This window comes from Lissotriton helveticus, chromosome 3_1, assembly GCF_964261635.1.
Source record: "Lissotriton helveticus chromosome 3_1, aLisHel1.1, whole genome shotgun sequence".
NCBI lineage: Eukaryota > Metazoa > Chordata > Amphibia > Caudata > Salamandridae > Lissotriton > Lissotriton helveticus.
This window is the reverse complement of record NC_136061.1, coordinates 1927321834-1927349029: the sequence shown is the minus strand read 5'-3', so window position 1 is coordinate 1927349029 and position 27196 is coordinate 1927321834. Positions and strand designations below refer to the sequence as shown.

General features: G+C 49.7%; 1 protein-coding gene across 3 annotated transcripts in view; it reads right to left on the bottom strand.

Moving 5' to 3' along the window:
- Window positions 1-27196, bottom strand: part of BLM (BLM RecQ like helicase) — a 526815-nt gene that overhangs the window by 49138 nt on the left and 450481 nt on the right. For all 3 annotated transcript variants that reach the window (XM_078682948.1, XM_078682946.1, XM_078682947.1), the window contains one exon: window positions 7849-8044. In XM_078682948.1, the coding sequence (XP_078539074.1) occupies window positions 7849-8044 (196 nt within the window). The remainder of the gene's footprint in view (window positions 1-7848; window positions 8045-27196) is intronic.

The window sequence follows — 27196 nt, the reverse complement described above, 5'->3', positions numbered from 1 at the left end:
TTTTGTGTAATCAAATCGTTCCCATACAGGACACAAAGGTATGTTGCTGTCACATATTTTAGGTGAAAATTAATAAGTGCTTCTCAAAAAGAATGACAGGTCAGGTTCCTTTGTTGTTATTAATGGACACATGAGAGAAAACTAAAAGGTATTTGATGGGGTCATATCTAGTGGTGTTACTAAATACATGATTATTCTAACTATATTAACAAATTACTATCTCTCTTTTTAGGAGACTTAAAGTGTTTGGAGGTAATCAGAGTAATTTTCCAAACAAGGCGTTTAAGTTGTTTTATGTTGAGATGGATTTTATTTTATGTTAATAAAAAGATGTATGCGATGATATATTCAGAACTCATAAAAAATATTTACTGCTTCTGTTCAGACTTATCCGACTTGTCAAGAGTCTACAGCTATTTGTACCAGTAGTGAATTAAGGGTTTTGAAAAGACTGGCGATTGGTTTTGCTTTCTCGTTCTCCTTAGGCAAACGTGTGCTACAAGAAATGTATTGTGGATGCTGATTTGTCAGTAGGGACAATGAGTTCAATCTGTTTTTTACCTCCTTGACACTCCTTCAGGAATTCCAGGCACCAAGTTAAGTGCTTGGCTGGTCTGACAGTTCTAGAGCCCATATTTCCAGAGGAAAGCTAACAAGGAGTTCATCAGAAAATGCAAACAATAGATAAACGGAGATAGAGAGGTAGCGTTTGGGCAGAAATGTCCCCTGTATGCTATACAGGCACGTTCCCCTGCTAGTGCACAGTGCCCAACAATGTGTAAATCTGTTATCCTGATTTTTATCTGGGCCCTGGCATCACACTAATCTAAGCATCTGCACAGAGACCTATGCCTGTCCCAGACTGTGTGAGCGATACAAAAGGGGATGATAGACGGAGCGTTTGAGCAAATCAAACACTCACCCCCAGTCAACTGATCTGGGTTTAATCCATCATCATTCTTTAGCCCACTCAGCCACCCCATTTCAGACATGGCTATATGCAAATCAGTCTGACCCTGTGCCTCATGGGAACAGTCCAGCCCGAACTGCCAAGCCATGTCTTCCATGGACCGGAAACAAGCATCCTGGGACCGGTTTCGGATTCATAATCCTCATCAGCCAGGCTATCTTGAATCCAGTGGCCAAGTGAGCAAGGGACTCACGTCTGAGCATACCCTGCCACACTTAGTGCGAACAAAGCGAATCCGAAACCGGTCCCAGGATGCTTGTTTCCGGTCCATGGAAGACATGGCTTGGCAGTTCGGGCTGGACTGTTCCCATGAGGCACAGGGTCAGACTGATTTGCATATAGCCATGTCTGAAATGGGGTGGCTGAGTGGGCTAAAGAATGGTGATGGATTAAACCCAGATCAGTTGACTGGGGGTGAGTGTTTGATTTGCTCAAACGCTCCGTCCATCATCCCCTTTTGTACCGCCAGACTGTGTGAGGTCATGACTGTTGAATGGCATCTCAAGCATGCCTTTATTGTGTGTAGTAAACTAATGTTCCTGTCCTGGATAAAACACATAAAGTGGTGGTGTCAGCATGCTGTCTTTTTAGAGAAAATCCACAATTATGTTTATGTCCATAAACCGGTGCATCACTTTACACAAAGGCTGTGTCTGGAGAGCAGCCTGAGGAGGACACTTGAAAGAACCACTACCCCAAACCAGTTCTACAGTTGAAGACAGTGGATCCATAACCTCAACCTAGATGTTGTGCATACATGTGGGACACAATCCACTCCACTTTGTTCCAGTTCTAAGTCCTTTAAGACTAGGAGCTGAGTGCACCTCTGAGTAAAGTACAGCAAGGCAGGGTGTCTGCTTGACAGCCAGTCTCCAAGAGATAAGGGGATATCACCTGAAGCCTGTACTTTCCACTTGAGGAGTTGTGGATCTGCCCTGGAGTCTTCCGGGGGAAGTAGTATGCCTGCAGGATGATAGACTGTACAGGTAGAGAAAGGTCCAGCACATCCTGATGTCTGTGTGATGTAAAGTGACAGCCCACTGCACACGGGCGAACTAAGCAGAACTTTGTGGGTCCTATGGGCCCCTTAGTCTATCAACCCGGTTTATGGAGGGAACCATAACACTCTGCTCATCAGCAAAGTCAGGGCTGGAACTGCATGACTGCCATAGCCCTAGACAAGGGCTGCACCGGCATGTTGCTGTACGCCAGGACAAGGGTGGTAAGTGCTTGTTTGCCATATGCCTGATTTGTGCTGCATCTACCTCCCGTCCAATCTGGATCACAACTAGTATGATCACCCCACTGCCCGACCCTGGCTGCATCTGTCCTCGGCCCAGGTGGGGCCCCATCACTGCAATGTCTTAAAAGCTGCCAGGCCTGTGCCTGCACTGGCCCTGAGCGCTACACAACCTGATGCTGGGAGGGAGAGGGGTGGAGGTGTATGGGGTGATGACAGACAAGGCCTGTGCCCAGCCTCCAATGCACTCCAGTAGACATTTTTGCCTACCACAGCTGCTGAAGGATACACATGATGGTCACTGCTGGTAAAGTGAGACAACCCATCCAGGAAAGGTGTAAGACAAACAATACTAAGTGTGCATATGACTTGATTCACACTAACTTTTGACTCCTACAACAGGGGAGGGGGGAGTTTTACCTAGAGCTCGTAGGCTACTTAGAAGGTAGTAGCACAAAGAGCATGGCGGGTTTAATGTCTGAAGAGAATCACACTCAGACACTGACATGTATGATCACTGGGCTTAAGTAGTATTGAGTGCTACTGTGTGACTAAAGTACTTCTTTTAATGAAACGAAACACTAGGTTGGACACCGAGATTGTGTGTGGGTTGAGTGTGGAGTGCTGAATGCGGAGCTTGGGTATCCCAACTGTACATCCCTGAGAAGCCTGTGACTGCTGCAGCTGCTACCCTAAGTATCAAATGTGGAAGAGGTTTTACCTGCCCAATTTGTAGAGCCACAGTAGGAAAGGTCCTGGAACATCAGTGGTAAACTACATCAACCACCATGATTGAGGCCCAGTAGCCCCAGAGGCTTACAAATGGGGTTTGGCACATACATACATACATGCATGTATGACCTGTCAGGTGACATTCACAAGTAACAAACACAGCTTACAGGCAGTATAAAAGGTGTATGGATTGGCCTTCCAACAAGTAAAACAAGCATTTGCAATGCAATAGGTCTCGCAGTTGTTAGAGTTAGAGCCATTGGCATTGTAAATGGCAATGCCTTTTATTTATGTGTTGGTTTTTAACGTAAATAAAAAGCATTGTCAATTACAATGCCAATAGTTTAAACTCTTGCAAATGTGAGACCTATTGTATTGCAAATGCTTGTTTTCTCATCCGGACACTCACTACGGCTCTTTGGCTCTGTCTGCAACTTCTCCAGATCAGATATGTTGTAGGGACCACGGTGTCAAAGGTGACAGTATTGTCTTATAACTAGAAGCTGGGTACTTTGTATTAGAATGTAAGTTGGGCCCCGCGCTTCCTTGACCTTCTGGTATAGGTTGGACAAGAAACAGCTGACACAGATGGTAATAGTTTGATTTAGCCAGACACTTGATTACATAATTATTACACGAAGCCGAGTGGTCCTTATCCTCGCACAGGATGTGTGTTCTCTACAAGCCACAGCCGCTTATGAGGTCTGTGTTGGCAAGACTGCTGTTCAAGGACTGTTGGTGTCATGAACCATGCCTGCAACCCCGACTCACCTTTGACCCGAGACACTCCTCTTCATGCAATAACGCAGGGGTTGTGTTTGTGTTTTTCGACTTCTCTTTTGCGAACAATACGCTAGATGTACTACTATGTGTTATCGGCGAACAGAAACTTATTTTCCACAAAAGAAAGCTCACGAAATCAATATTTAAGGTTGGTAACAGCGACTGGTCACAATCATGGGGATAGTGAACTACAAGAGTCCCCAGATAACTGTGGCCGGTTTTAAATAAAAACAAGGTTTGTGTGGCAGAAAATGCCGCCGGAATCCCGCCGCGCACGCACCGGAAGTCAGGCAATGTTGCCTGTGACGGGGGCGGGGCCGCGTCCGGACCGGAAGTGGAGGCAGGAGGAGTAAATGTGTATCGCGGCCCAGGGCTCCTGTGAGCGGTGGAGAGCCCCGGGGCCGCCAGCAGGAGGTTGCTCAAGTGTTGCGGGGCTCCCTTGACCAAGAGGGAGCCCCGGGAAACGAGCTGGCAAGAGCCGCAGCGTGAACTCTGCGGAGGGGGCACGAGGCACATGCCCGGTGCCTGCCCCTGCCGCGTGCTGAGGGCAAAGTCCCCCGAGATTGGCCCGGTAAGTTAAAAAGGGCTGGGGGCGGGGTCTTGGTGCACGTGTGTGTGTGTATGTGTGCGTGGGGGGGCGGTGCACTCATGTGTGTGTGCGCGCGTGTATGTATGTGTGCGGGGGTGTGTGTCTGTATGTGCGTGCGTGCATGGGTGCTCGTTTGTGTGTCTGTGTGTATGCGCATGCGTGTGTGGTGTTTGCCACTGTTTGCAATCAGTTGTCACACTGACTACTGCTTGTGCCTTCGCTATCCACTAGTCCTTGCCTACCAACTGTTCTTTGTATGTACCTTCTGTCCCTCTGCTGTCTACTAGTCCTTGCCTACCATCTGTTCTTTGTATGTACGTTTGTTCCCTGCTTATGCTTCAATAGTATGCTTATGCCACTGCTTTCTACTTCTGCCGCTATTCAATGCATAACTTGTGACGCTATTCAATGCATGTCTCTATGTTCTCTGCTTTTGCCTCTATTCCATGCTTGTATCTCCATTCTATACTTGCTTGTGCCTCTGCAGTCCACTAGTCCTTGCTTACCATCTGTTCCTTGTATGTACCTTTGTCTCCTGCTCATGCTTTTATTGTATACTTGTGCCACTGTTTTCTACTTCTGCAGCTATTCAATGCATGTCTCTATATTCTCTACTTATCTTCATTCTATGCTTCTATTGTATGCTTGTGCCACTATTCGCAATCAGTTGCCACACTGACCACTGCTTGTGCCTCTGCTGTCCACTAATCCTTGCCTACCATCTGTTCTTTGTATGTACCTTTGTTCCCTGCTTATGCTTCAATACTATACTTGTGCCACTGTTTTCTACTTGTGCCGCTACACTTGTTGTTTTTGCAATTGCCGCCCTAAGTGCGCTGGGGATGCCCAGACGTGGGTCCCAGGCACTCCACACCACTTGGAGTCAAGCTAGCCGGGCTGAAGAGAGGTGTTACCTCGAAACCGGTCCGGTCCTCGGATGCTTGATTCCGTTCTGGGAAGGACATGGCTTTTGTAGTTCGGACTGGACTGTTCCCATGGGGCAACAGGGTCAGAGCTGATTTGCATATCGCCATTGTCTAACCCAGGGTGGTGTGGAGTGCAAAAAAACTATGGATTTGGGCCCAGATCTTTTGACTGGGGGAGTGTGTGACATTGATCCACATTCAGTCCATCACTTGTTGTTTTTGCAATTGCCGCCCTAAGTGCGCTGGGGATGCCCAGACGTGGGTCCCAGGCACTCCACACCACTTGGAGTCAAGCTAGCCGGGCTGAAGAGAGGTGTTACCTCGAAACCGGTCCGGTCCTCGGATGCTTGATTCCGTTCTGGGAAGGACATGGCTTTTGTAGTTCGGACTGGACTGTTCCCATGGGGCAACAGGGTCAGAGCTGATTTGCATATCGCCATTGTCTAACCCAGGGTGGTGTGGAGTGCAAAAAAACGATGGATTTGGGCCCAGATCTTTTGACTGGGGGAGTGTGTGACATTGATCCACATTCAGTCCATCACTTGTTGTTTTTGCAATTGCCGCCCTAAGTGCGCTGGGGATGCCCAGACGTGGGTCCCAGGCACTCCACACCACTTGGAGTCAAGCTAGCCGGGCTGAAGAGAGGTGTAACCTCGAAACCGGTCCGGTCCTCGGATGCTTGATTCCGTTCTGGGAAGGACATGGCTTTTGTAGTTCGGACTGGACTGTTCCCATGGGGCAACAGGGTCAGAGCTGATTTGCATATCGCCATTGTCTAACCCAGGGTGGTGTGGAGTGCAAAAAAACGATGGATTTGGGCCCAGATCTTCTGACTGGGGGAGTGTGTGACATTGATCCACATTCAGTCCATCACTTGTTGTTTTTGCAATTGCCGCCCTAAGTGCGCTGGGGATGCCCAGACGTGGGTCCCAGGCACTCCACACCACTTGGAGTCAAGCTAGCCGGGCTGAAGAGAGGTGTTACCTCGAAACCGGTCCGGTCCTCGGATGCTTGATTCCGTTCTGGGAAGGACATGGCTTTTGTAGTTCGGACTGGACTGTTCCCATGGGGCAACAGGGTCAGAGCTGATTTGCATATCGCCATTGTCTAACCCAGGGTGGTGTGGAGTGCAAAAAAACGATGGATTTGGGCCCAGATCTTTTGACTGGGGGAGTGTGTGACATTGATCCACATTCAGTCCATCACTTGTTGTTTTTGCTATTCAATGCATGACTTATGCCGCTCTTCAATGCATGACTCTATGTTCTCTGCTTGTGCCTCTATTCCATGCTTCTGCTTGTGCCTCTATTCCATGCTTGTATCTCCATTCTATGCTTGCTTGTGCCTCTGCTGTCCCTCTACTGTCCACTAGTCCTTGCCTACCATCTGTTCTTTGTATGTACCTTTGTTCCCTGCTTATGCTTCAATAGTATGCTTATGTCACTGTTTTCTACTTGTGCCGCTATTCAATGCATGACTTGTGCCGCTATTCAATGCATGTCTCTATGTTTTCTGCTTCTGCATTTTATTAAACAACGTGTCATCTTAAAGCACATCTCTCTTCTCTGCCTCTGCACACATTAAAGCACGTGTTTTTAAAGCAAACACGCAGCATTTTCTCAAATAACGTCACACTATATAACTACGTATTTATAAACGACGTCGCCATTTAGCTGCTTTCGGAACACCTTACGATATAGAGAATTTTCGATCATGCCATGAAACACGCTGCTTTTTATTATTAAAGAACAGACCCTTTAGGCAAACACGCAGCATTTCCTTAAACAACGTCGCTCATGTCCTGAAACACGCTGCTTTCGGAACACCTTACGATATGGAGCAATTTCGATCATGCCATTTAGCTGCTTTCGGAACACCTTACGATATAGAGCATTTTCGATCATGCCATTAAACACGCTGCTTTTTATTAAAGAACAGACCCTTTAGGCAAACACGCAGCATTTCCTTAAACAACGTCGCTGATGTCCTGAAACACGCTGCTTTCGGAACACCTTACGATATGGAGCATTTTCGATCATGCCATGAAACACGCTGCTTAAAAGAAACTGAATTCGGAACACCTTACGATATGGAGCATTTTCGATCATGCCATGAAACACGCTGCTTAAAAGAAACTGAAAGTTACACGTTTAACCGCAGTCTAAACGCGCATTGCCGCACTCTAAACGCGCATTGCAAGAAACTTGCAACAAAGTCAATTGAGCGCTCGTACTTGTGCGCGTGCCAGTTTCAAATCGCCTCCAAGGAGATGCGCGCGGCCAGGATTGTCTCCTGGAAAGCAGACACGCCGACAAAAGGTCTCTGGCGAGAACACGCTTCCGCGCGCTTAGCCGAGACCTAAAAAGGTTGGGGACAGATACTAGGGAACAATCACACAGTAGGAGCAAAGAGGCCAAGCAGAGCCTATGTGTTACAACATGCAGGGAAATATGCAGACCAGATACCCTAGTTTCCCTGTTTATTACCCATGAAACTAAGACAGGGAAATGTTAAATGTTCTACATTATTAAATACCAACGACTGCAATCAAGCAGCCTCTCTAGCACATGCACCAGAGCTCACCTATAGGGATCACCAACTTGCTTACCTGCAATTCTTTTGATGGTTGCTGTATTGAAGATATTGAAGTAGTGGACATTGAAGACTTTACCAAGGCGTTTGCAAAGTTCAGTAAGCTCTCCCAAACACTTTTTCACCATTTCTTCCCGTTGGGATACATGGCTGACCACAGATGCCTTGTTCTTCCGGAGGTTCGATGCACTCTCTGTGTCAAAGAACTCCACCTTGATAATACCAACAAAGTAAGGACTTTTAACATCAGATAACATCTCATCATGACATACAAAGACTGAATACAACACATGTTGTAAGAGGCACCATGAAGCTCATTCAATGTGCAAAAAAAAACAACACGTTCATTGTGACACAGCAAACAATGACTACTAGACGGGCCCAGTTTCAAGCGATCCTGGGAGCTCGATAATCTAAGATCTTCCTCAAAAAACCCTTAAGCCAAGAATGGGATTAAAACCGCACAGGCACCCAAGTGGGATGGTTTAGTCTGTACTCTGCCTCGCAGTACAGCCGCTCTCATTCAGACTATGATTTTAGGCACATTGGAGAAGTGACTGAGTCTTTAAGAGTGAAACAAGAGGAACAAAAGCCCCAAAGGTTTCTAAAGTAGGTATGAGATTATGCCTCTTTAACAGGAGACACATGGCGACTGTGACTGCCCAACAAATGCATTGTTTCTTCAGAGGTCACTGTCTCATATTTACAAAAATGTACCTTAGCATCTTAAAATAATGATTGTGGCTGGGAATTTTGAATATCTACGGAACAGAATATCGTTTTCAAAATATCAGGGGAAAAAAGGTAAGTGGACAGAGGGAGGTAAGGATTCACTATTCTTTACTCCAGATCTACCTACCTACCTTGAATGAATACATGTAAAACACATGTATGTACATGTGGAGTTAGGTATAGAAACTTACATTTTAATATTCTGTAGCTCGATAATGTTGGAACAATAATCTGCACCATTGAGATTAGAGATTCGAAATTCACAGCCACCAAAATAATACAATAGTTTGTTTATGCAGGCTGTTGAGGAATTCCACCGCTACGTGAATAGTTGCGAAACAGGACTTCTTATTTACATGAAGGGAATTGAATACTGCATAGGATAAATATGTGGGCTCAAACATTGGTAAACCACCAGTAATTCTATGTGAGTAAAAGTTAAAAACCAGCTGTAACCACAGGCAAATATATCAATAGTATTCCATTTCCCCTGTGGAACTTCAGAGTTTCTGTGGTACATCAGTACCAAAGAATGCCGTTAGAATATTTATTTGGCATGTGGGTGGTGGGAGTGGGGGATTTCAGAAGTCCACAGTACACCAATGGCAAGCTGAATTACTATGGGAGCCCAGCGGGACAAGAAGAACTGCAATGCATATGGAAGAGTCCAGGAGGACCAAGGAAAGTCCATATTTAGTAATGAATACTCTGTGACAGTAGAGAGCACAGAGGAACCATGGAAAGATAAATATTTACCTTACAATTATGTGGATTTGGGTAACAGAATGTCAAATGCATTCCTACACTAGCAGAATGGTGGTTAGAGGGACATTGGCACAGGCATACCTTGATTAATCGACACCCCACTAATAAAGGTCTCAGATGAACCGTGATACATAGATAACAATGCCTCCTACCCACCTAAAAGGACCTCAGTGAGATTGTGATACCGAACGGAGAGGTCCTCAGTGAGATTGTGGCATGCAGATGCTGAGGACGGTCTACATGCTATCAATGGTGGGCTAGAGAGTCTGTGGCATACTAACACTGAAGAATGTTTACACTCCACCTGGGAAGGAGCCAGAGGACTGCAGTTTTCTAATATTAAGGAAAATCTACCCTGCCCAAGTTGACCAAGTTACTCTTTTAAGTAATCTTCTCACTGAATCTGGGAAGAAGACACATGAGACAATGTTATTTTGTTAATGTGTATTTGCATAGTGCCCAACTCATGTGGAAGAGTGTCCTGGAGCTGAAGCAGGACCTGTATGGTCTAGGGGAAGAGCCAAGTCTTCAGTTTCTTGCAGAATTCAAGAACTGAGGAGGCAGCTCTGAAGTGCATAGGCAGGTCATTCCAGGCTTTAGAAGCAAGGTAGAAGGCAGCACGACCACCGAATCTGGTACTAGGCATGCAATGGTGTTTGCAAGTAGAAGCCCGGCTGAGCTGCAGTGTCTGATAGGTTTGTTGAAGTTTATGTGGTCGTTGAGGTATATGGCGTCAATGTTGAGTAAAGCTTTGTATGTGTGCATGAAGAGTTTGGAGTGCTCGTTTATGGATCGGAAGCCAGTGGAGCTCTTTGAGGTGCAAGGTGATGTGAGTGCTGGGTGGGAGGCTGAGGGTGAGCCAGACGGCTGCGTTTTGTATAGTCCGGAGTCTTCAGGTCAGTGAGCATTGATTCCAGCATTGACTGCGTTGACGTAGACCAGCTTGCAAGAGACGAGGGCTTAAGCAATTTGAAAATCTTCTTGAGAATCTTGAGTGTGTGGAAGCAGGAGGCAGATACTGCGTTCACTTGGATGGTCAAGGTGAGCTGGTTGTTGATTGCTATTCTGAGGTTCTTTGCATTACTACTTGTGACTTGTCTGTGTTCAGCTTGAGGCCGGTGGTTTTTATCCATGTGGTTACTTCAGTCAGGCAAGCAGACAAATTGGTCTTGGTTTAGAGTCTTGTCCAAGAGGGAGTATGAGCTAGCTGTTGTCAGCGCAAAATATGATGTTGATTCCGTGGGCACAAATGATGATACTGGCGAGTAGGGTCATGTAGGTGTTAAACACAGTCAGGATCCTTGTGGAACTCTGCAGCTGAGGTGAAGTGTGCCTGGCTTACTGACTGGGTGTGGCCTTTCAAGAAAGAGCATATCCAGTGTAGTGCAGGACCCTGTTTGCTGGCTTCATGCAGTTGTTGGGTAAGGGGGGGAGAGACTGTGTTGTGGGGGGGAGGTACAGTGTTGTAGGCTGCGGACAGATCCAGTAGGATGAGTGCCACTTCCATCCATGATCATTTGGATGTCGTCCATGGTTTTGTCCAATGGTTGGACCTGAATCCGGTTTGAGTGGTTGTCAATGAAATAGGTTGCTAGTGTTCATCTTTTCCTTGACTTTTTATGGATAGGATAGCAAGGAGACAGGCCAGTAATTGGATAGCATATTCTGATCTATTGAGGGTTTCTTGAGGAAGGAGAATACTCAATCAATCAATGAATTTGTAAAGAGTACTACCTACCCGTGAGGGTCTCAAGTCACTGTGGGGAGGGGGGTGCTGCTACTGCTCGAAGAGCCAGGTCTTGAGGAGTCTTCTGAAGGCGAGCAGATCTTGGGTCTGCCGTAGGTGGGTAGGGAGGATGTTCCAGCTTTTGGCGGCGAGGAAGGAGAAGAATCTGCCGCCGGAGGTCGTTCGTTGGATGCGGGGGACAGCGGCGAGGGCGAGGCTGGCGGAGCGGAGCTGGCTGGTGGGGGTGTAGAAGCTGAGTCTGCTGTTGAGGTAGGCTGGTCCGGTATTGTGGAGTGCCTTGTGTGCGTGGGTGAGGAGCTTGAAGGTGATCCTCTTGTCGACGGGGAGCCAGTGTAGGTCTTTCTGGTAGGGGTGATGTGGCTGCGGCGAGGGACGTTGAGGATCAGTCGGGCTGAGGCGTTTTGGATGCATTGCAGTCGTCGCAGGTGTTTGGCCGGGACTCCTGCATAGAGTGCGTTGCCGTAGTCTAGCCTGCTGCTGACGAGGGCCTGTGTCACCGTTCTTCTTGTTTTGGTGGGGGTCCACTTGTAGATCCTGCAGAGCATGCGGAGGGTGTTGTAGCAGGAGGAGGAGACAGCGTTGACCTGCCTTGATATGGAGAGGGAGAAGTCGAGGATGATCCCCAAGTTGCGTGCGTGGTCGGTGCTGTTCCCAGCGTGGTCGGCCACCAGGAGTTGTCCCAGGCTGAGGGGGTCGGACCGAGGATGCGGATCTCCGTCTTGTCTGAGTTCAGCTTCAGTCGGCTGCTCCTCATCCATTCGGCGACGGCCTTCATTCCCTCGTGGAGGTTGGTTTTGACTGTGTGCGGGTCCTTGGTGAGGGAGAGGATGAGCTGAGTGTCGTCGGCGTAGGAGATGATGTTGAGGTCATGCTGGCAGGCAACTTGTGCGAGCGGGGCCATGTAGACGTTGAACAGTGTCGGGCTGAGGGATGAGCCCTGGGGTACGCCGCAGATGATGTCGGTGGTTTTGGATCGGAAGGGTGGGAGGCGGACGCTCTGTGTTCTGCCGGAGATGAATGATGCGTTCCAGTCGAGGGCCTTCTCTTGGATTCCGGCTTCTTGGAGGCGTGTCTTTATGGTGCGATGGCAGACCATGTCGAAGGCGGCTGACAGATCCAGGAGGATCAGGGCTGATGTTTCGCCGTTGTCTAGTTGGCGCCTGATGTCGTCTGTGGCGGCGATGAGGGCTGTCTTGGTGCTGTGGTTTCTTCTGAATCCGGACTGGGACGGGTCTAAGATGTTGTTGTCCTCGAGGTAGTGGGTCAGTTGTGTGTTGACGATTTTCTCGATGACCCTGGGAGTAGGGAGATGGGCCGGAAGTTCTTGAGGTCCTTGGGGTCCGCCATGGGCTTCTTAAGAAGGGCGTTGATCTCGTCCTGCTTCCAGCTTTCCGGGAATATGGCAGTCTCAAGGGAGATGTTGATGACCTTCCGTAGTTGGGGTGCGATGGCTGTGTCTGCTCTGTAGAATACGTAGTGTGGGCAGGGGTCTGATGGTGATCCTGAGTGGATGGAGTTCATGACCTTGCGTGTCTCGTCGTCGTTGACGTTGGTCCAGGAGGTCAGGCCGTTGATGCGGGTAGGGTTCGTTGGGTGGGTGGGGATTGGTGTTGTCGGGGTGGTTGAGATGATTAAGCTGCCGTGGATGTCAGTACTCATGTGGTGGAAGAAGGTAGTCAGTGAGTCGCACAGTTCCTGTGAGGGCAGGATGTCGTTGGTGTTGGCGCTGGGGTTGGAGAGTTCCTTCACGATACTGAAGAGCTCTTTGCTCTTGTGTTCGTTGTTGTCCAGGCGGGTTTTGAAGGAGGATCTCTTGGCTAATCAGATGAGGTGGTGATGCCTGCGGGTGGCGTTCTTGTGGGCTGCGTGGCTGTACGGTGTTGGTACCTGGAGCCATGTCTTCTCCAGCTTCCGGCATGCTCGTTTGGAGGTCAGTAGCTCTTTGGTGAACCAGGAGGCTTTCTTGCTGGTGCGGCTGTATGGGGGTTTCTTGAGCGGGGGGAGGGTGTTGGCACAGTCGGTGATCCATTTCCTGAGGTTGCGTGCTGCGTCATCTGGGTCGGTGGGAGGGTTCTGGGTGAGGGTGGTGGTCAGATGGTTCTCGGTGACTTTGCTCCAGCAGCGGCGGGGTAGCTGTTTAGTGCGGTGGTGTGTGATGGGTTTCCTGATGATGAAGTGGACGCAGCGGTGGTTGGTCCAGTCGAGTTCGGTGGTGTGTTTGAAGGAGACATGGGTGCTTGTGGTGAAGATGGGGTCAAGCGTGTGGCCGGCGGTGTGGGTGGGTGCTGTGACGAGTTGTTTGAGGCCGAGGTTGTCGATCAGGGTGACGGAGTTGGCGTCGTTGTTGTTCTCGAGGTGGAAGTTCAGGTCCCCGAGGAGGATGTAGTCCGTGGAGGCGAGTGCGTGGGTGCTGGCGAGGTGGTCGATGGAGTCGCTGAACTGAGCCCGAGATCCGGGGGGGTCTGTAGGCGAGTGTTCCTCTTAGGGTGGTGATGGGGTCGGTGTGGATCGAGAAGTGCAGGTGTTCGGCGGTGCTGAGGGTGTCGTCTGAGTGGGTGGAGACCTTGAGGCTGGACTTGTGGTGATGGCTATTCCTCCTCCGATTCCGTTGGTGCGGTCTTTGCAGGAGATCTTGTAGCCGTGTGGGACGGCGATTGCGATGTCGGGTGCCGATGAGTCATTCCAACAGGTCTCAGTCAGGAAGGCAATGTCTGGGACGGAGGTGTCTAGCAGGTCCCAGAGCTCGACGGCAGGTTTGCGTGCAGAGCGAGTGTTCAGGAGTATGCAGCGGAGGTGGTTGGGTCCGGTCTTCGTGGGTTTTGTGACTCTGTCGCAGGTGAGGCTGCAGGTGCGGCAGGAGAAAGGTCCGTGGGTGCATTTCGGGGCAACGGGGGGGAGGGGGACGGCGAGAGCGGGGACACGGGCAGGCAGAGAAGTAGAAAGAAACAAAAAACAGGCACAGTGAAAAGAATATAAATGTGATACAGTAGTTACACAACAGCACAGTCCAAACAATACCAAGAGCGACAAGTAGCAACCCAGGGGGGCTTCGAACACTGGAGCACTGACACTCTCAGCAGCAGCGGGGACGGGCACAGTCAGGTGGAGCTGCGTGGTGTGGGGAGCGACCGGCCTCAACCAAGGTCAGCATGTATCATGTTTCTAAGCACCTGAGTAGGTGGCTGCGATGACTGAGTCAATCAGATGTGCTGATAAAGGGATGTGCTGATTTGCACCAGTCCTTTGATGAAGATGTGGTGAGGGTAAGGGTCTGACGGTGCTTACAAGTGTATGGACTGCATTGTTGTTGCAGTTTCTTGAGCAGTGATGGTGGGCAAGTTGGTCCTCTGGGCGATAGTAAAGATGGGAAGGAGGGCTGCGATGGTGGAAGGGTCTCGGTGAGCCTCAAAGTTTTTTCAGATGCTGGTGATCTTGTTGCAGAACATCAAGGACAGCTGGTGTGAAGAGGTCCTCAGAGGGGGTTACACTGGTGGAGCTTGCTGCCAGAGGTGAAGTCTTTCCTTATGGTAAAGATTTCTATGGTGCTGTTGGTATTGCTCTCAAAGTGGTTGGTGAGCGCAGGGCATTTGGTGGATCTGATCTGCTGATGGTAGCATCTGATGGAAAATTTGTAGGTGCTCGTCAGTATCGCTCTGACTCTGTCTCCATCTACGTTCAAATTGCTTGACGTGGCATTTGGTGAGCCTGAGCTCTTCGTTGTACCAGTTTGCTTGCGGCCAGGTTCTTGTGGCTTTGAAAGGAGCCAGGGTATTTGAGTGGGTGTTGACCCAGCGTTGAAGTTGGAGATTGATCTGGGGAGGTTGTTGTTGTGTTGAGGCTGGCGTTGTAGGAATTTGAATGAATATGCTGCTTCCGAGAGCTTGTTCCAGTCCTGTCGTGAAGATTTAGTGATGGTGACGGCCCCAGATAGGCTTGCCTTTTGTGCGAATTGGGTGTTCAAACAGCACACCTGTTGTGTGCGTCTACATGTCCGAGCTGCAGCCTCCATTAAGTGAAGAAAGTTTTGGTGGAAAACAAGCGATATGAAATCCTGTGCAGATGGATGATGGGAATTGAATTAAAACATTTTAAAGCCAGTTTCTAGCTCGACGACAGATGAATGCCAGACAAATCTAAATCTAATGCACAAGTTACTACTTGTGTAACGATATATCTGTAAGAGACATTAGTTAGTATTAGGTTCCTTACCTTAGAATATCCCCAGGCGTCTGACTGGATCCGGAAATTTTTGCGTAGCAGTACCCTTGCGCGTCGGTAGGCGTCTGAGGCTCCGCGTCAGTCGTCGGCGTCGTGGGCGCCGTAATGACGTCGTCGGAGTACTTAGACACAGCTTTTCCGCGCCAGAAACGCAGAGCCATGTTAAAAAACAACACTGGTGCCATTGAAACTAGGGCCCTGAAAGGGGACAACCCTAACCCTAGATATTGGTTCGCAGAACGGGGAGGATGGGTGGGTCGGTAAGGAATCTAATACTAACTAATGTCTCTTACAGATATATTGTTACACAAGTAGTAACTTGTGCATCTGAAAGAGACACGTTAGTATTAGATTCCTTACCTTAGAATAGATACTCCAGCAATACCAACCCCGGTGGTGGGTCTGCGAACCAAAAATCACACCAGAAAGTCCTGGAGGACGGAACGGCCAAATAAGCCATCCCTCCGGACTTGGCTGTCCAGGCAGTAGTGTCTTGCAAACGTGTGCAGCGATGCCCACGTAGCTGCCTGACAGATGTCTTGTAAGGGCACACCCCTGCCCAGGGCAGTGGTAGCCGCCGTCGCTCGGGGAGAATGAGCCTGCAGTCCAACAGGGGGCTCCTTCCTAGCCAAGGAGTAGCATGCCTGGATACACAGGATGGTCCACCAGGAGATGGTCCTCTTGTGCACCGCTTTCCCCTTCTTCGTGCCCACGTAACCAACAAAGAGTTGGTCATCCACCCGGAACTGGCGTGTGCGATCCAAGTAGAATGAGAGCGCACGTTTTGGGTCCAGACGGTGGAGCCGCTCTTCCTCTTTAGAGGGATGCGGTGGCGGGAAGAAGGTTGGCAAGGTGATAGACTGCCCGATGTGGAAGGCCGTGACAACCTTGGGCAGGAAAGGTTTGGTACGCAGCACCACTTTGTCCGGATGGACAGAAAGGAAAGGTGAGTACAAGAAAGGGCCTGGAGCTCACTCACTCTCCTGGCAGAGGTGATGGCAACCAGGAAAGTAGTCTTCAAAGTCAGAAGGCGAAGAGGACAGTTGTGAAGTGGCTCAAAGGGAGCGCACATCAGAAATGTAAGAACCAGGTTCAAGTCCCACTGAGGCATCACAAACGAAACAGGAGGAAACGTGTGTGTGATGCCCTTAAGAAATCAATTTACAATAGGGGACTTGAATAAGGAAGGTTGATCGGGCAGCCTGAGAAAGGCTGAAAGGGCAGAAAGGTAGCCCTTGATAGTGCCCAGAGCAGAGCCCTGCTGGGCAAGAGAAAGAAGGAAGAGAAGGACCTCAGAAAGAGGGGCATTAAGGGGATCCACAGCCTTTGCTGTGCACCATGCCACAAATCTGTTCCACCTGCAGGCGTATACCGACTTCGTGGAGGGACGGCTGGCTGCCAGAATGATGTTACAAACTTCAGGAGGCAAGTCAAATGGCCTCAACTGTCGCTGCTCAATCTCCAAGCATGGAGGTGGAGACTGGACAGGTTCGGGTGGAGGACCGTCCCCTGCTGCTGCGACAGAAGGTCCTCCTGAAGAGGCAGACGAACCGGGGGATCGACTGACAGACTGAGTAGCTCTGGATACCAGTACCTTCTCGCCCAGTCCGGAGCCACAAGGACGACTTGGGCCCGGTCGCGCTTGATCTTCTTCAGCACTCTGGGCAGAAGTGGTATAGGCGGAAAGGCGTACAACAGACCGCAACTCCACTCGCGACGAAAAGCGTCTCCGAGCGAGTGCTGCCTTGGAAATTCCAACGCGCAGAACTGATGACATTGCGCGTTCTCTTCGGTGGCGAATAGATCTAACCAAGGCTCTCCCCATCGCTGAAAGAGGCCTTGCGCCACGTCCAAGTTCAGACGCCATTCGCGATCCATCATGCACCGACGGCTGAGCTCGTCCGCCCTGGCGTTCAGAGAACCTGCCAGGTGTTGAGCCACCAGCGTCACGCCCTGGCGTTCCAGCCATTGCCAAAGGCGAAGAGCCTCTTGACAAAGGGTCCACAACCCCACCCCGCCTTGTTTGTTGCAGTACCACATGGCGGTGGTGTTGTCCGTGAACACCTGCACTACACTCCCCCGGACAGAGGGGAGGAATGCCTTCAGTGCCAGACGAATCGCCCGAAGCTCCAACAGGTTGATGTGGAGCCGGGCCTCAGCCGGAGACCAGAGGCCTCTGATCTCCGCCTCTCCCACGTGGCCTCCCCAGCCCTGGAGGGACGCGTCCGTCACAACTACGTGCTCCGGTTGGGGAAGGGAGAGGGATCTGCCGCTGACCCAATCGCGGTCCGTAAGCCACCACTGCAGCTGTCTCGCAGTGCCCTCCGAGATCAGGACGTGGTCGGATAGGTTGCCCTGATGCTGGGCCCACTGAAACTTCAGGTCCCACTGCAGAGCCCGCATCCGCCACCTGGCGTGATGCACCAGTAGGATGCAGGAGGCCATCAGCCCCAGAAGCCGCAGCGTCAACCTGACCGAAACCCGGGATAACGGCTGAAAGATGGGAATCAGAGCCTGAATATCCCGGACCCGCTGTTCGGGTGGATAAACCCGAAACCGCGCCGAGTCCAGAACTGCTCCAATGAAGAGGAGCTTCTGAGAGGGGCACAGGTGTGACTTCGGCACATTGATGGAGAACCCGAGCTGGTGCAGGAGGTCTGCCGTAGTCTGGAGGTGGCTGACGACTGTCTGGGGCGAGCCCGCCTTCAACAACCAGTTGTCAAGGTAGGGGGAAGACTGAAACCCCTAACCTGCGCAGATGAGCTGCGACCACCGCCATCACCTTTGTGAACACCCGTGGGGCGCTGGTAAGGCCGAAGGGGAGCACGGTAAACTGAAATTGCTCGTGGCCAACCATGAACTGCAGGTAGCGCCGGTGGGCAGGCAGGACGGGGATATGAAAATAAGCGTCCTGCAAGTCCAATGCTACCATCCAGTCTCTTGGGTCCAGGGCAGCTAGGACCTGAGCCAGTGTCAGCATCTTGAACTTCTCCTTCCGGAAGAAGCCGTTGACGTTCCTTAGGTCCAAGATAGGGCGTAGGCCCCCTTTGCCCTTCTTGGGTACCAGAAAGTAGTGGGAGTAGCAACCACACCCTACTTCTGGCCCAGGAACGCGCTCGATGGCCCCCTTGGCCAAGAGGGCCGTAACTTCCTCCTGCAGAAGTCGCAAATGATCCCCCGATACACGGTGGGTCTGCGGTGGCACGGCTGGAGGAGTCGCCTCGAAGGGGAGGGAGTAGCCCCTTCGGACGATTTGCAGCACCCACCTGTCCGATGTGACAGTGAGCCAGTGGAGGTGGCGAACCCTGCCCCCCACTGGCGTCACATGGGCCTGAAAGCACGGACTAGGAGGGTTTTGAGGTGGATGCTGCGGGGGAAGGTGTGGACTGACCTCGCCGTTGCCCCCGACCGCCCGGACAGCGGTTCCCTCGGCCGCCACCGCGTTGGGTATTGCCCTGCGGAGCGTGGCTGGCGGCGCGTGTGGGCGCAGCCCTTCCGTAGCCACGAAAGGAGTTAAAAGCAGCCGATTGCTGGCGCGGGCCCGAGAGGCCCAAGGACTTGGCCGTAGCCCTGGAGTCCTTAAAGCGCTCAAGCGCATGGTCTGCTTTGTCGCCAAAGAGGCGACGGCCATCGAACGGCATGTCCATGAGTGTGTTCTGGACATCTGCCGAAAAGTTGGCGGACCTCAGCCAGGCGTGGCGTCTGACCGCCACCGTCGTTGCCATCGCTCTACCTAGCGAGTCGGTGGTATCCAGCCCACACCTGATGGAATATTTGGCTGCATCCCGGCCCTCCACAAGGGCTTGGCCGAGTTTGGCCCGTACCTCCAACGGACACTCTGGCAGCACCTGCGCGACCTTATCCCACACAGAGTGGGTGTAACGTCCCAAGAGGCAGGCGGTGTTGGAAGACCGCAGGCCCAGACTAAGGGAGGAGAAGATCTTCTTCCCATACTGGTCATACCTCTTGGATTCCCTGTCCGGCGGGGCCGACGGGAACGCGGTCTGGGAATTGGAGGCCTGGATGACCAGGCTCTCGGGGGTAGGGTGGGTGGACAGGAAACATGGGTCGCCCGGGGCTGGGCGGTGGCGTCTGGCCACGTTCCTTTCTACGGGCGAACCCGTAGCAGGCTTGTACCAAGTGCCCAGAAGAACGTCGGTCAAGGCCTCATTAAAGGGCAGCAGAGGCTCAGCCGAGCTTGACTGCGGTTTAAGGACCTCAGTGAGGAGATTAGTCCTCACGGCCGCGACGGGGAGCTCAAGGCCCAAGGCCTTGGCAGCCCTCATCAGCACCACACTGTAGGTTGCCCCCTCCTCCCACGATAGGAGGGGAGACAAAACCAGTGTCTGGAGAGGTGTCCAGGCCACTGGCCTCCCCAAGGTCTCCTGTCCAGTCCTCATGAGACTGACATTCCCTGGTCAGAGGGTCCTCAGGCCCCTCCCAGTCCTCTTCAGCACCCATCTCCTGAAACTCAGGGTCCTCAATTAATGGGGCCTGTTCATTGAAGTTAAATTCTCCAAACGACGTCTGGAGCGGGGTCGTCCCGACGCCGGAACAGGAACGAAGGCAGGACCGGCGACGGCGCCGCCCGAGGACGGCGCCGGAGGACCGTGCCGGAGGCGACACCTGAGGGTCCGACGCCGGGGAGGTCGTAAGGTCCACCGGCGACGAACCAGATCCCGAAGGAGGTCCAGCGGCGTCCCGCGGCGCCGGGCCCGACGGCGCCGGAACAACTGAACCCCTCGGCGCCGGGCCCGAAGGCGCCGGCGGTGTCGGGATAGCGGGAACCTGCGGCGTCGGGCCCGAAGGCGTCGGGCCGTAGCACCCGACTGCGTCGGGCCGAACCCCCCGACCCGCTAGGGTTCCCAGACGGGTCCGCTGGGCCCGAAGGCGCCGCGGAGCCCGTCGGAGGAGAGAGATTCCTCATGGCCATGAGGAAGCGCTCAATCTCCTCCTGCGTCGCGTGAAGCCCAGGGACCGTAGGGTATGGGGCTGGACGCGGCGCCTGCGACTCCGTAGGAGCCGCGTGGGTGGTGTCACCCGAACCCCCGGCCGCATCGCGCGAGCGTCGGGGGGAGTCCGCAGAGCGATGACGCCGCTTGGACTTCTTGTGCCGCTTACCTGACGACGACTTCGACCCGGAGGAGTGCGCCTACTCTCGGAGCTGTGGAGGCTCCGAGCCCGCGACCTGTCCCTCGACCTCCCATGGGACCGAGACCTCTCGTGGCGCGGGACCGACTGCCGGAGTTCGAGTCGCCTGCGGGACCGCTCCCGCCTGGCTTTCGAAGAGAGGGCCCGGCAGTCGGAGCAGGCCTTGTCGTCGTGATCGACGCCGAGACAAGTTAAACACCGTCGGTGAGGATCCGTGACCGACATCAGACGGTCGCAATCCTCACAGTGCTTAAAGCCGGGCATCCCTACGGCACCGTTGGAGTCGAAGACTCGAGAAAAGATCAAAAAGTGATCAAAAAGTTTAGTCAAAAATGACTAGGGTTACTGCTTTTTACAGATCTGCGCTTGCTGGCGCGGAAAAAAGAAGAACTGACGTCAGCACGCGGAGGCGGCGTCTAAGTACTCCGACGACATCATTACGGTGCCCACGACGCCGACGACGGACGGGGAGCCGCAGACGACGCCTACCGACGCGCAAGGGTACTGCTACGCAAACATTTCCGGATCCAGTCTGACGCCTGGGGATATTCTAAGGAAAGGAATCTAATACTAACGTGTCTCTTTCAGATAATGTGATATTACAATCAATCAATATTGTAGTTCAGGGCTGAGCTATTGACAATTTTTGTTTTAATAAACAGTCAAGAGAGTAACACAGGGAATTGAGGGGGGTGGGAGAAGCACGCTAGGGAGACAACAGAAAACCAGATGCACACTTGTCGACTGCTGAAGCAAAATAAAGTAATTAACTAAAACTGAGCAGTGGAAAGACACAAGTAAATATGAAATGCTGCTGGGGCGGGACAGACCCAATATTGACAAGGCAAGCCTCTAAATAATAAGCAGGCAAATGAGAGCGACAGTAAAGCCAATGTAAGCAATGTTTGGGCTGCGTGCCCCTCTATGTTCTAGATAGACCCACAATACGTCGCTCACGGTGTAATGTCTGGTAGGTTTTACCTAAAAAGGCATGAAAAACTAGTGACATCTCTGTCCTCACTCCTGCACTTATTGCCAGTAGCAACAAACAAGGACGTTTGCAAGATTAACTCTGAGTTTTTGTGACTCTGTGTTAAACCACAAAGTCTTCACTTCGCAAATTCTCCCCTTGACCAAGCCACTTGGATCAATATCGCGCTCCGCTTCAGAACATACAACTTAAAAAGACAAGTCATCTGGCAGCAATTCATCGAAGTCTGCAACGTGAACGGAAGAAATGTCCTAGCTTTAGTCCAATCTCATCTTGAAAGGACAAAGACCTACTTGTCAGCATTACCAAAGTATATCTGACTAACCTTTTCAAACCCATCACTCCTCCCCACCTTTGCTAGGAACAGGGAAGAGCATGTTTTCATGAAGCTGCACTTTATTTTATTTATTTTGTTGGTTTCATATAGCGCGAAACAGACCCTCGCGGGTATCAGAGCGCTTTACACATGTTGAAGAACAGAGACATATATACACTTACTACAAATATAGTCAGGAAAGGAATATTATATGACGGAATCTCTGAGAGGGCGGGATCGCCTTCATGATAGGACAAAAAGTAAAAACAATAAAATAACCAGCGAGCCATATCATGAGAGAAGACAACAGGTTCAGTTAGGCTCAGCGAGAAGAGTTCCAAGGACCAGGGCAGAAATTTGTTCCAGAGTAGTAATTTAACTTCTTTCTTTTAACGACACAGTTGAGGGTCTTAGTCTGGTTTCTGGAGGGTGGAGTGTGGTTAAATAAGGCTCTAGGTTTTCTTTTTTGAAAATCTCTTAGGTTTCAGCAGTAACGTGCAGGAGCTTCTAGAGGATCTGAAACCCCCAGGGAGTCCAAGCTTTGTTGCCTACCTGGGCACCCGTTAGGTGGTGTTTCTGCAACTGCCTGACACTGTATTTTAACACTGACCTTGTATATATTTTTTCTGCACTACAGAGCGGTGCTTCATTTTCCTGAGCTGTTTGCCAGGTGAGGTGAGGCGTTTTCCCTTAAAAATTAAGGTGAGACATTGATTATTATGACAATGTGAGACACTCTAGTGTCATTCTGACCCAGAGGCAGCATTATAATTATTGGAACAATTCTGTTTGGGATAGCCTTAACTAATGTGAGTGCTATTATTGTCTGTTTTTCATTACATGTGGATTCGCTGGCTATATCAAAAACGGACACTCACAGGAGAATAATGGAAGTGTACAGGTGACACTTTTTATGTTTATAGAATGTCCTTTTTTCACTTATCACTGATTCAGCAGTAGCAATTAAGTTTATGGGTCCTGAGGAAGCGGATGGTAACACTTGACCAGTAACTGCAGAAACAGGTCGACCAGATAGCCCAGTCAGAAGGTATTTGTTTGAACCACCTGACTTACTTGCACAATATTTTTAGCCTTGGAGGTGCATGACTCCAGAATAAAACATAATTGTATGCACCATCCAATCTTACACTTATCATTTTTTACACTCTTATTTTTGTGCACTGCTCACAGTTACGATAACTCAATCTACCAGACATCCATCCATCACTCTTTGTCTCCAATATTGATCTATGGTGATAGAGTGGTGGTTATACTACTGTGGAGTAGACCATATGATGTACTGGGCGCCTACAACCGCGTAACTGATGGACATTTTTTCACAGTGGTTAACTGTCCAGTCTGTCTTCTATCTCAAGAGGAGTAGCAGACACATAGCCAGCCATACATAGCATGTTTTGAGCTCACCCTTAGACCCACAGTTATTTGTTGCTCTTTGAATGCTTGTGTGGGGGATATAACTGTGCCCAGGTCTTAAAACACACCCCTTGAACCCCAGAATAATTGTTAGTTGATTGGAGCCCCTGCTTTACCCAACACCTCACCCACATGAAAAATCCCTTCAATGTGATGCCCTATATATTTCAGCCTGTGCCTCCTCATTCTGAAATCTCCCACGGCTCCCTAAAAGCTTCATGAATTGGGTCGGGCAGCTGTAATGTACACCAACTGCCAGAATCCAGCTGAGCATCCTTCTCTCAAACCCCATTTCAACTGGCAGGCGTGCCCGCTCTCCCCATAATTACATGCCTTACCTTAGGAAACCCAGGTGTGTGCAGAAAGGCATTTACACGCACAGAAAGGGCTGAACTTCATCCCTCGTAATCATATATCCCTATATGCGGATGGCCTTAACATATATTTGCACGACCCTGTCCAGAATCTAAGCCCGGTCATCAGGTAGTTCTCCTTATTCAAAACCCTATCAGGAATAACCATTAAATGGAATAAGAAGACATTTCTAGCATTGGCAGGACAGCCATCAAGGCAGTACCAGTCAAAGCACTGTAAATTTGCCGTACGGCAAAGTCAATATTAGATAGCATTACTGCAAACCTACAAACTTTTTTTTCCTTCTCAAAAAGAAATTCCCAAAGCAGTAATTTATTTTTCGAAAAAAAAAGAAGAACAGTGCCCCACTCGCCATGGGAGTTTCCTTCCATGGTGAGAGTGAGCCCTTTTTAATGTCCCTTACCACTAGGTTTTTCCTGGCGGGTGACAGACACTGAAAAACGGCTATGTGTCTGCCCATCTAAATTAGGTGGGCAGGCATACAGCCAACCCTCAAATGGACCTTATTTTTTTGGGCCTTCAGAGAAGTTTGACTTTTTTTCAGACCATCATCAAATTCTGGTCCGCCCATATTTAAATTGGGGGCGGACCATTATGTTGGTGGGAGGGTACTACTTAGCTGTTACAGAAATCAGGCCTTTAGTGACCAAACATTACAATATAATGCAGAATAAGGCCCCATCTGCTATTACTAACACCACATCATAATGGGAAATAAACATAGATGTAGCAAATACATGTAAGGAATGGGCATACTGGTGTTGGTAGACGGGACGCTATCTCCCAATGGTAGGGTGCGCCTCATCCATTTTAAACTTCTGCTCCAGTTATATTGCTGATCAAGTTCTATTAATCTAGATTTAGTTCCTTGTGTCCACTGTTCTGTCACTTGACGAAAAGGCCGGATGGCCTGCATCTGGGGCAGGGACAGGGCCCCCACTGTAACGTGATGGTTGACTGACATGACTTCCGTAATGAACCACTAGAGCTATACTATTCCCCTTTGCCCCACCACAACAGACCAAAAGAGTTCCGGGCCTATTACAGCCATTTTCTGGCCACAGCCACATGGATAGGGGGGAGGTGGGGAGTTGAGGGTGAATTATACTGCGGCAGGGGATGGCAGGAGGGTGCGTTGTGTTTGCAAGTGACATGGTGTCATTGTCATGCAAGACTTCAATGCCTAAATCCCAGACTGAAACAAAGTATTTAACGTTATTTTTGGAAATGGGTGCTTTTCTGCATGAGGTTTATTGCAGCTCCCAATGTGTCATTGCGTTGTTCACTTGCAGTTTTATGATTGTTTAAAGCTTCTTGTTGCATTGAATCGGTTTGCTAATTTTCATGACACTAGTAGTCCCGGAAACCACAGGGCTTAGGGATGTACCTTTGTGCATTTCCTCCAAAATCAACATACATTCAAATTTGGCAAGTGAAATCAGTATTCCAGGGAAATAACGAACCAAGTATGGTATATATGAATAATATCTTCTCCTCAAGGATTTGCAGAATTTACTTGTGAAGAAAATCCTACCACCTGCTCATTAGAAATGTTTTTGCTGAATGTAATACGTTTCCGTCACATGATTAAGCTCTATTAACTTGTACTGCAAAACTGATGAAGTATCTGTCTCTCGGATTTTAGGTCTGTGCTCCAACTGACTATTTTCTAGCAAGAGTGCTGCTCAGCTGAAATGACAATTTTCTTTGATCTTTGACTGTGCTGCTTGCTATTTTGTATCAAACACTAGGTCGACCAATAGTCCTCCTAACATTTTGTATTTTATTTTGAACAGATGACGCATGTCGCAGCGGGAAACACCTCAACAGAAGTGTTCAAACGTTCAAATTGCTTGACGTGGCATTTGGTGAGCCTGAGCTCTTCGTTGTACCAGTTTGCTTGCGGCCAGGTTCTTGTGGCTTTGAAAGGAGCCAGGGTATTTGAGTGGGTGTTGACCCAAGCGTTGAAGTTGGAGATTGATCTGGGGAGGTTGTTGTTGTGTTGAGGCTGGCGTTGTAGGAATTTGAATAAATATGCTGCTTCTGAGAGCTTGTTCCAGTCCTGTCGTGAAGATTTAGTGATGGTGACGGCCCCAGATAGGCTTGCCGTTTCTGCGAATTGGGTGTTCAAACAGCACACCTGTTGTGTGCGTCTACATGTCCGAGCTGCAGCCTCCATTAAGTGAAGAAAGTTTTGGTGGAAAACAAGCGATATGAAATCCTATGCAGATGGATGATGGGAATTGAATTAAAACATTTTAAAGCCAGTTTCTAGCTCGACGACAGATGAATGCCAGACAAATCTAAATCTAATAATGTGATATTACAATCAATCAATATTGTAGTTCAGGGCTGAGCTATTGACAATTTTTGTTTTAATAAACAGTCAAGAGAGTAACACAGGGAATTGAGGGGGGTGGGAGAAGCACGCTAGGGAGACAACAGAAAACCAGATGCACATTTGTCGACTGCTGAAGCAAAATAAAGTAATTAACTAAAACTGAGCAGTGGAAAGACACAAGTAAATATGAAATGCTGCTGGGGAGGGACAGACCCAATATTGACAAGGCAAGCCTCTAAATAATAAGCAGGCAAATGAGAGCGACAGTAAAGCCAATGTAAGCAATGTTTGGGCTGCGTGCCCCTCTATGTTCTAGATAGACCCACAATACGTCGCTCACAGTGTAATGTCTGGTAGGTTTTACCTAAAAAGGCATGAAAAACTAGTGACATCTCTGTCCTCACTCCTGCACTTATTGCCAGTAGCAACAAACAAGGACGTGTGCAAGATTAACTCTGAGTTTTTGTGACTCTGTATTAAACCACAAAGTCTTCACTTCGCAAATTCTCCCCTTCACCAAACCACTTGGATCAATATCGCGCTCCGCTTCAGAACATACAACTTAAAAAGACAAGTCATCTGGCAGCAATTCATCGAAGTCTGCAACGTGAACGGAATAAATGTCCTAGCTTTAGTCCAATCTCATCTTGAAAGGACAAAGACCTACTTGTCAGCATTCCCAAAGTATATCTGACTAACCTTTTCAAACCCATCACTCCTCCCCACCTTTGCTAGGAACAGGGAAGAGCATGTTTTCATGAAGCTGCACTTTATTTTATTTATTTTGTTGGTTTCATATAGCGCGAAACAGACCCTCGCGGGTATCAGAGCGCTTTACACATGTTGAAGAACAGACATATATACACTTACTACAAATATAGTCAGGAAAGGAACATTATATGACGGAATCTCTGAGAGGGCGGGATCGCCTTCATGATAGGACAAAAAGTAAAAACAATAAAATAACCAGCGAGCCATATCATGAGAGAAGACAACAGGTTCAGTTAGGCTCAGCGAGAAGAGTTCCAAGGACCAGGGCAGAAATTTGTTCCAGAGTAGTAATTTAACTTCTTTCTTTTAACGACACAGTTGAGGGTCTTAGTCTGGTTTCTGGAGGGTGGAGTGTGGTTAAATAAGGCTCTAGGTTTTCTTTTTTGAAAATCTCTTAGGTTTCAGCAGTAACGTGCAGGAGCTTCTAGAGGATCTGAAACCCCCAGGGAGTCCAAGCTTCTGTGTAAATTAACTTGGGGTGTTGAAGTATAGGGCTTTGGAGGTCATACACTCTTTAAAGGTC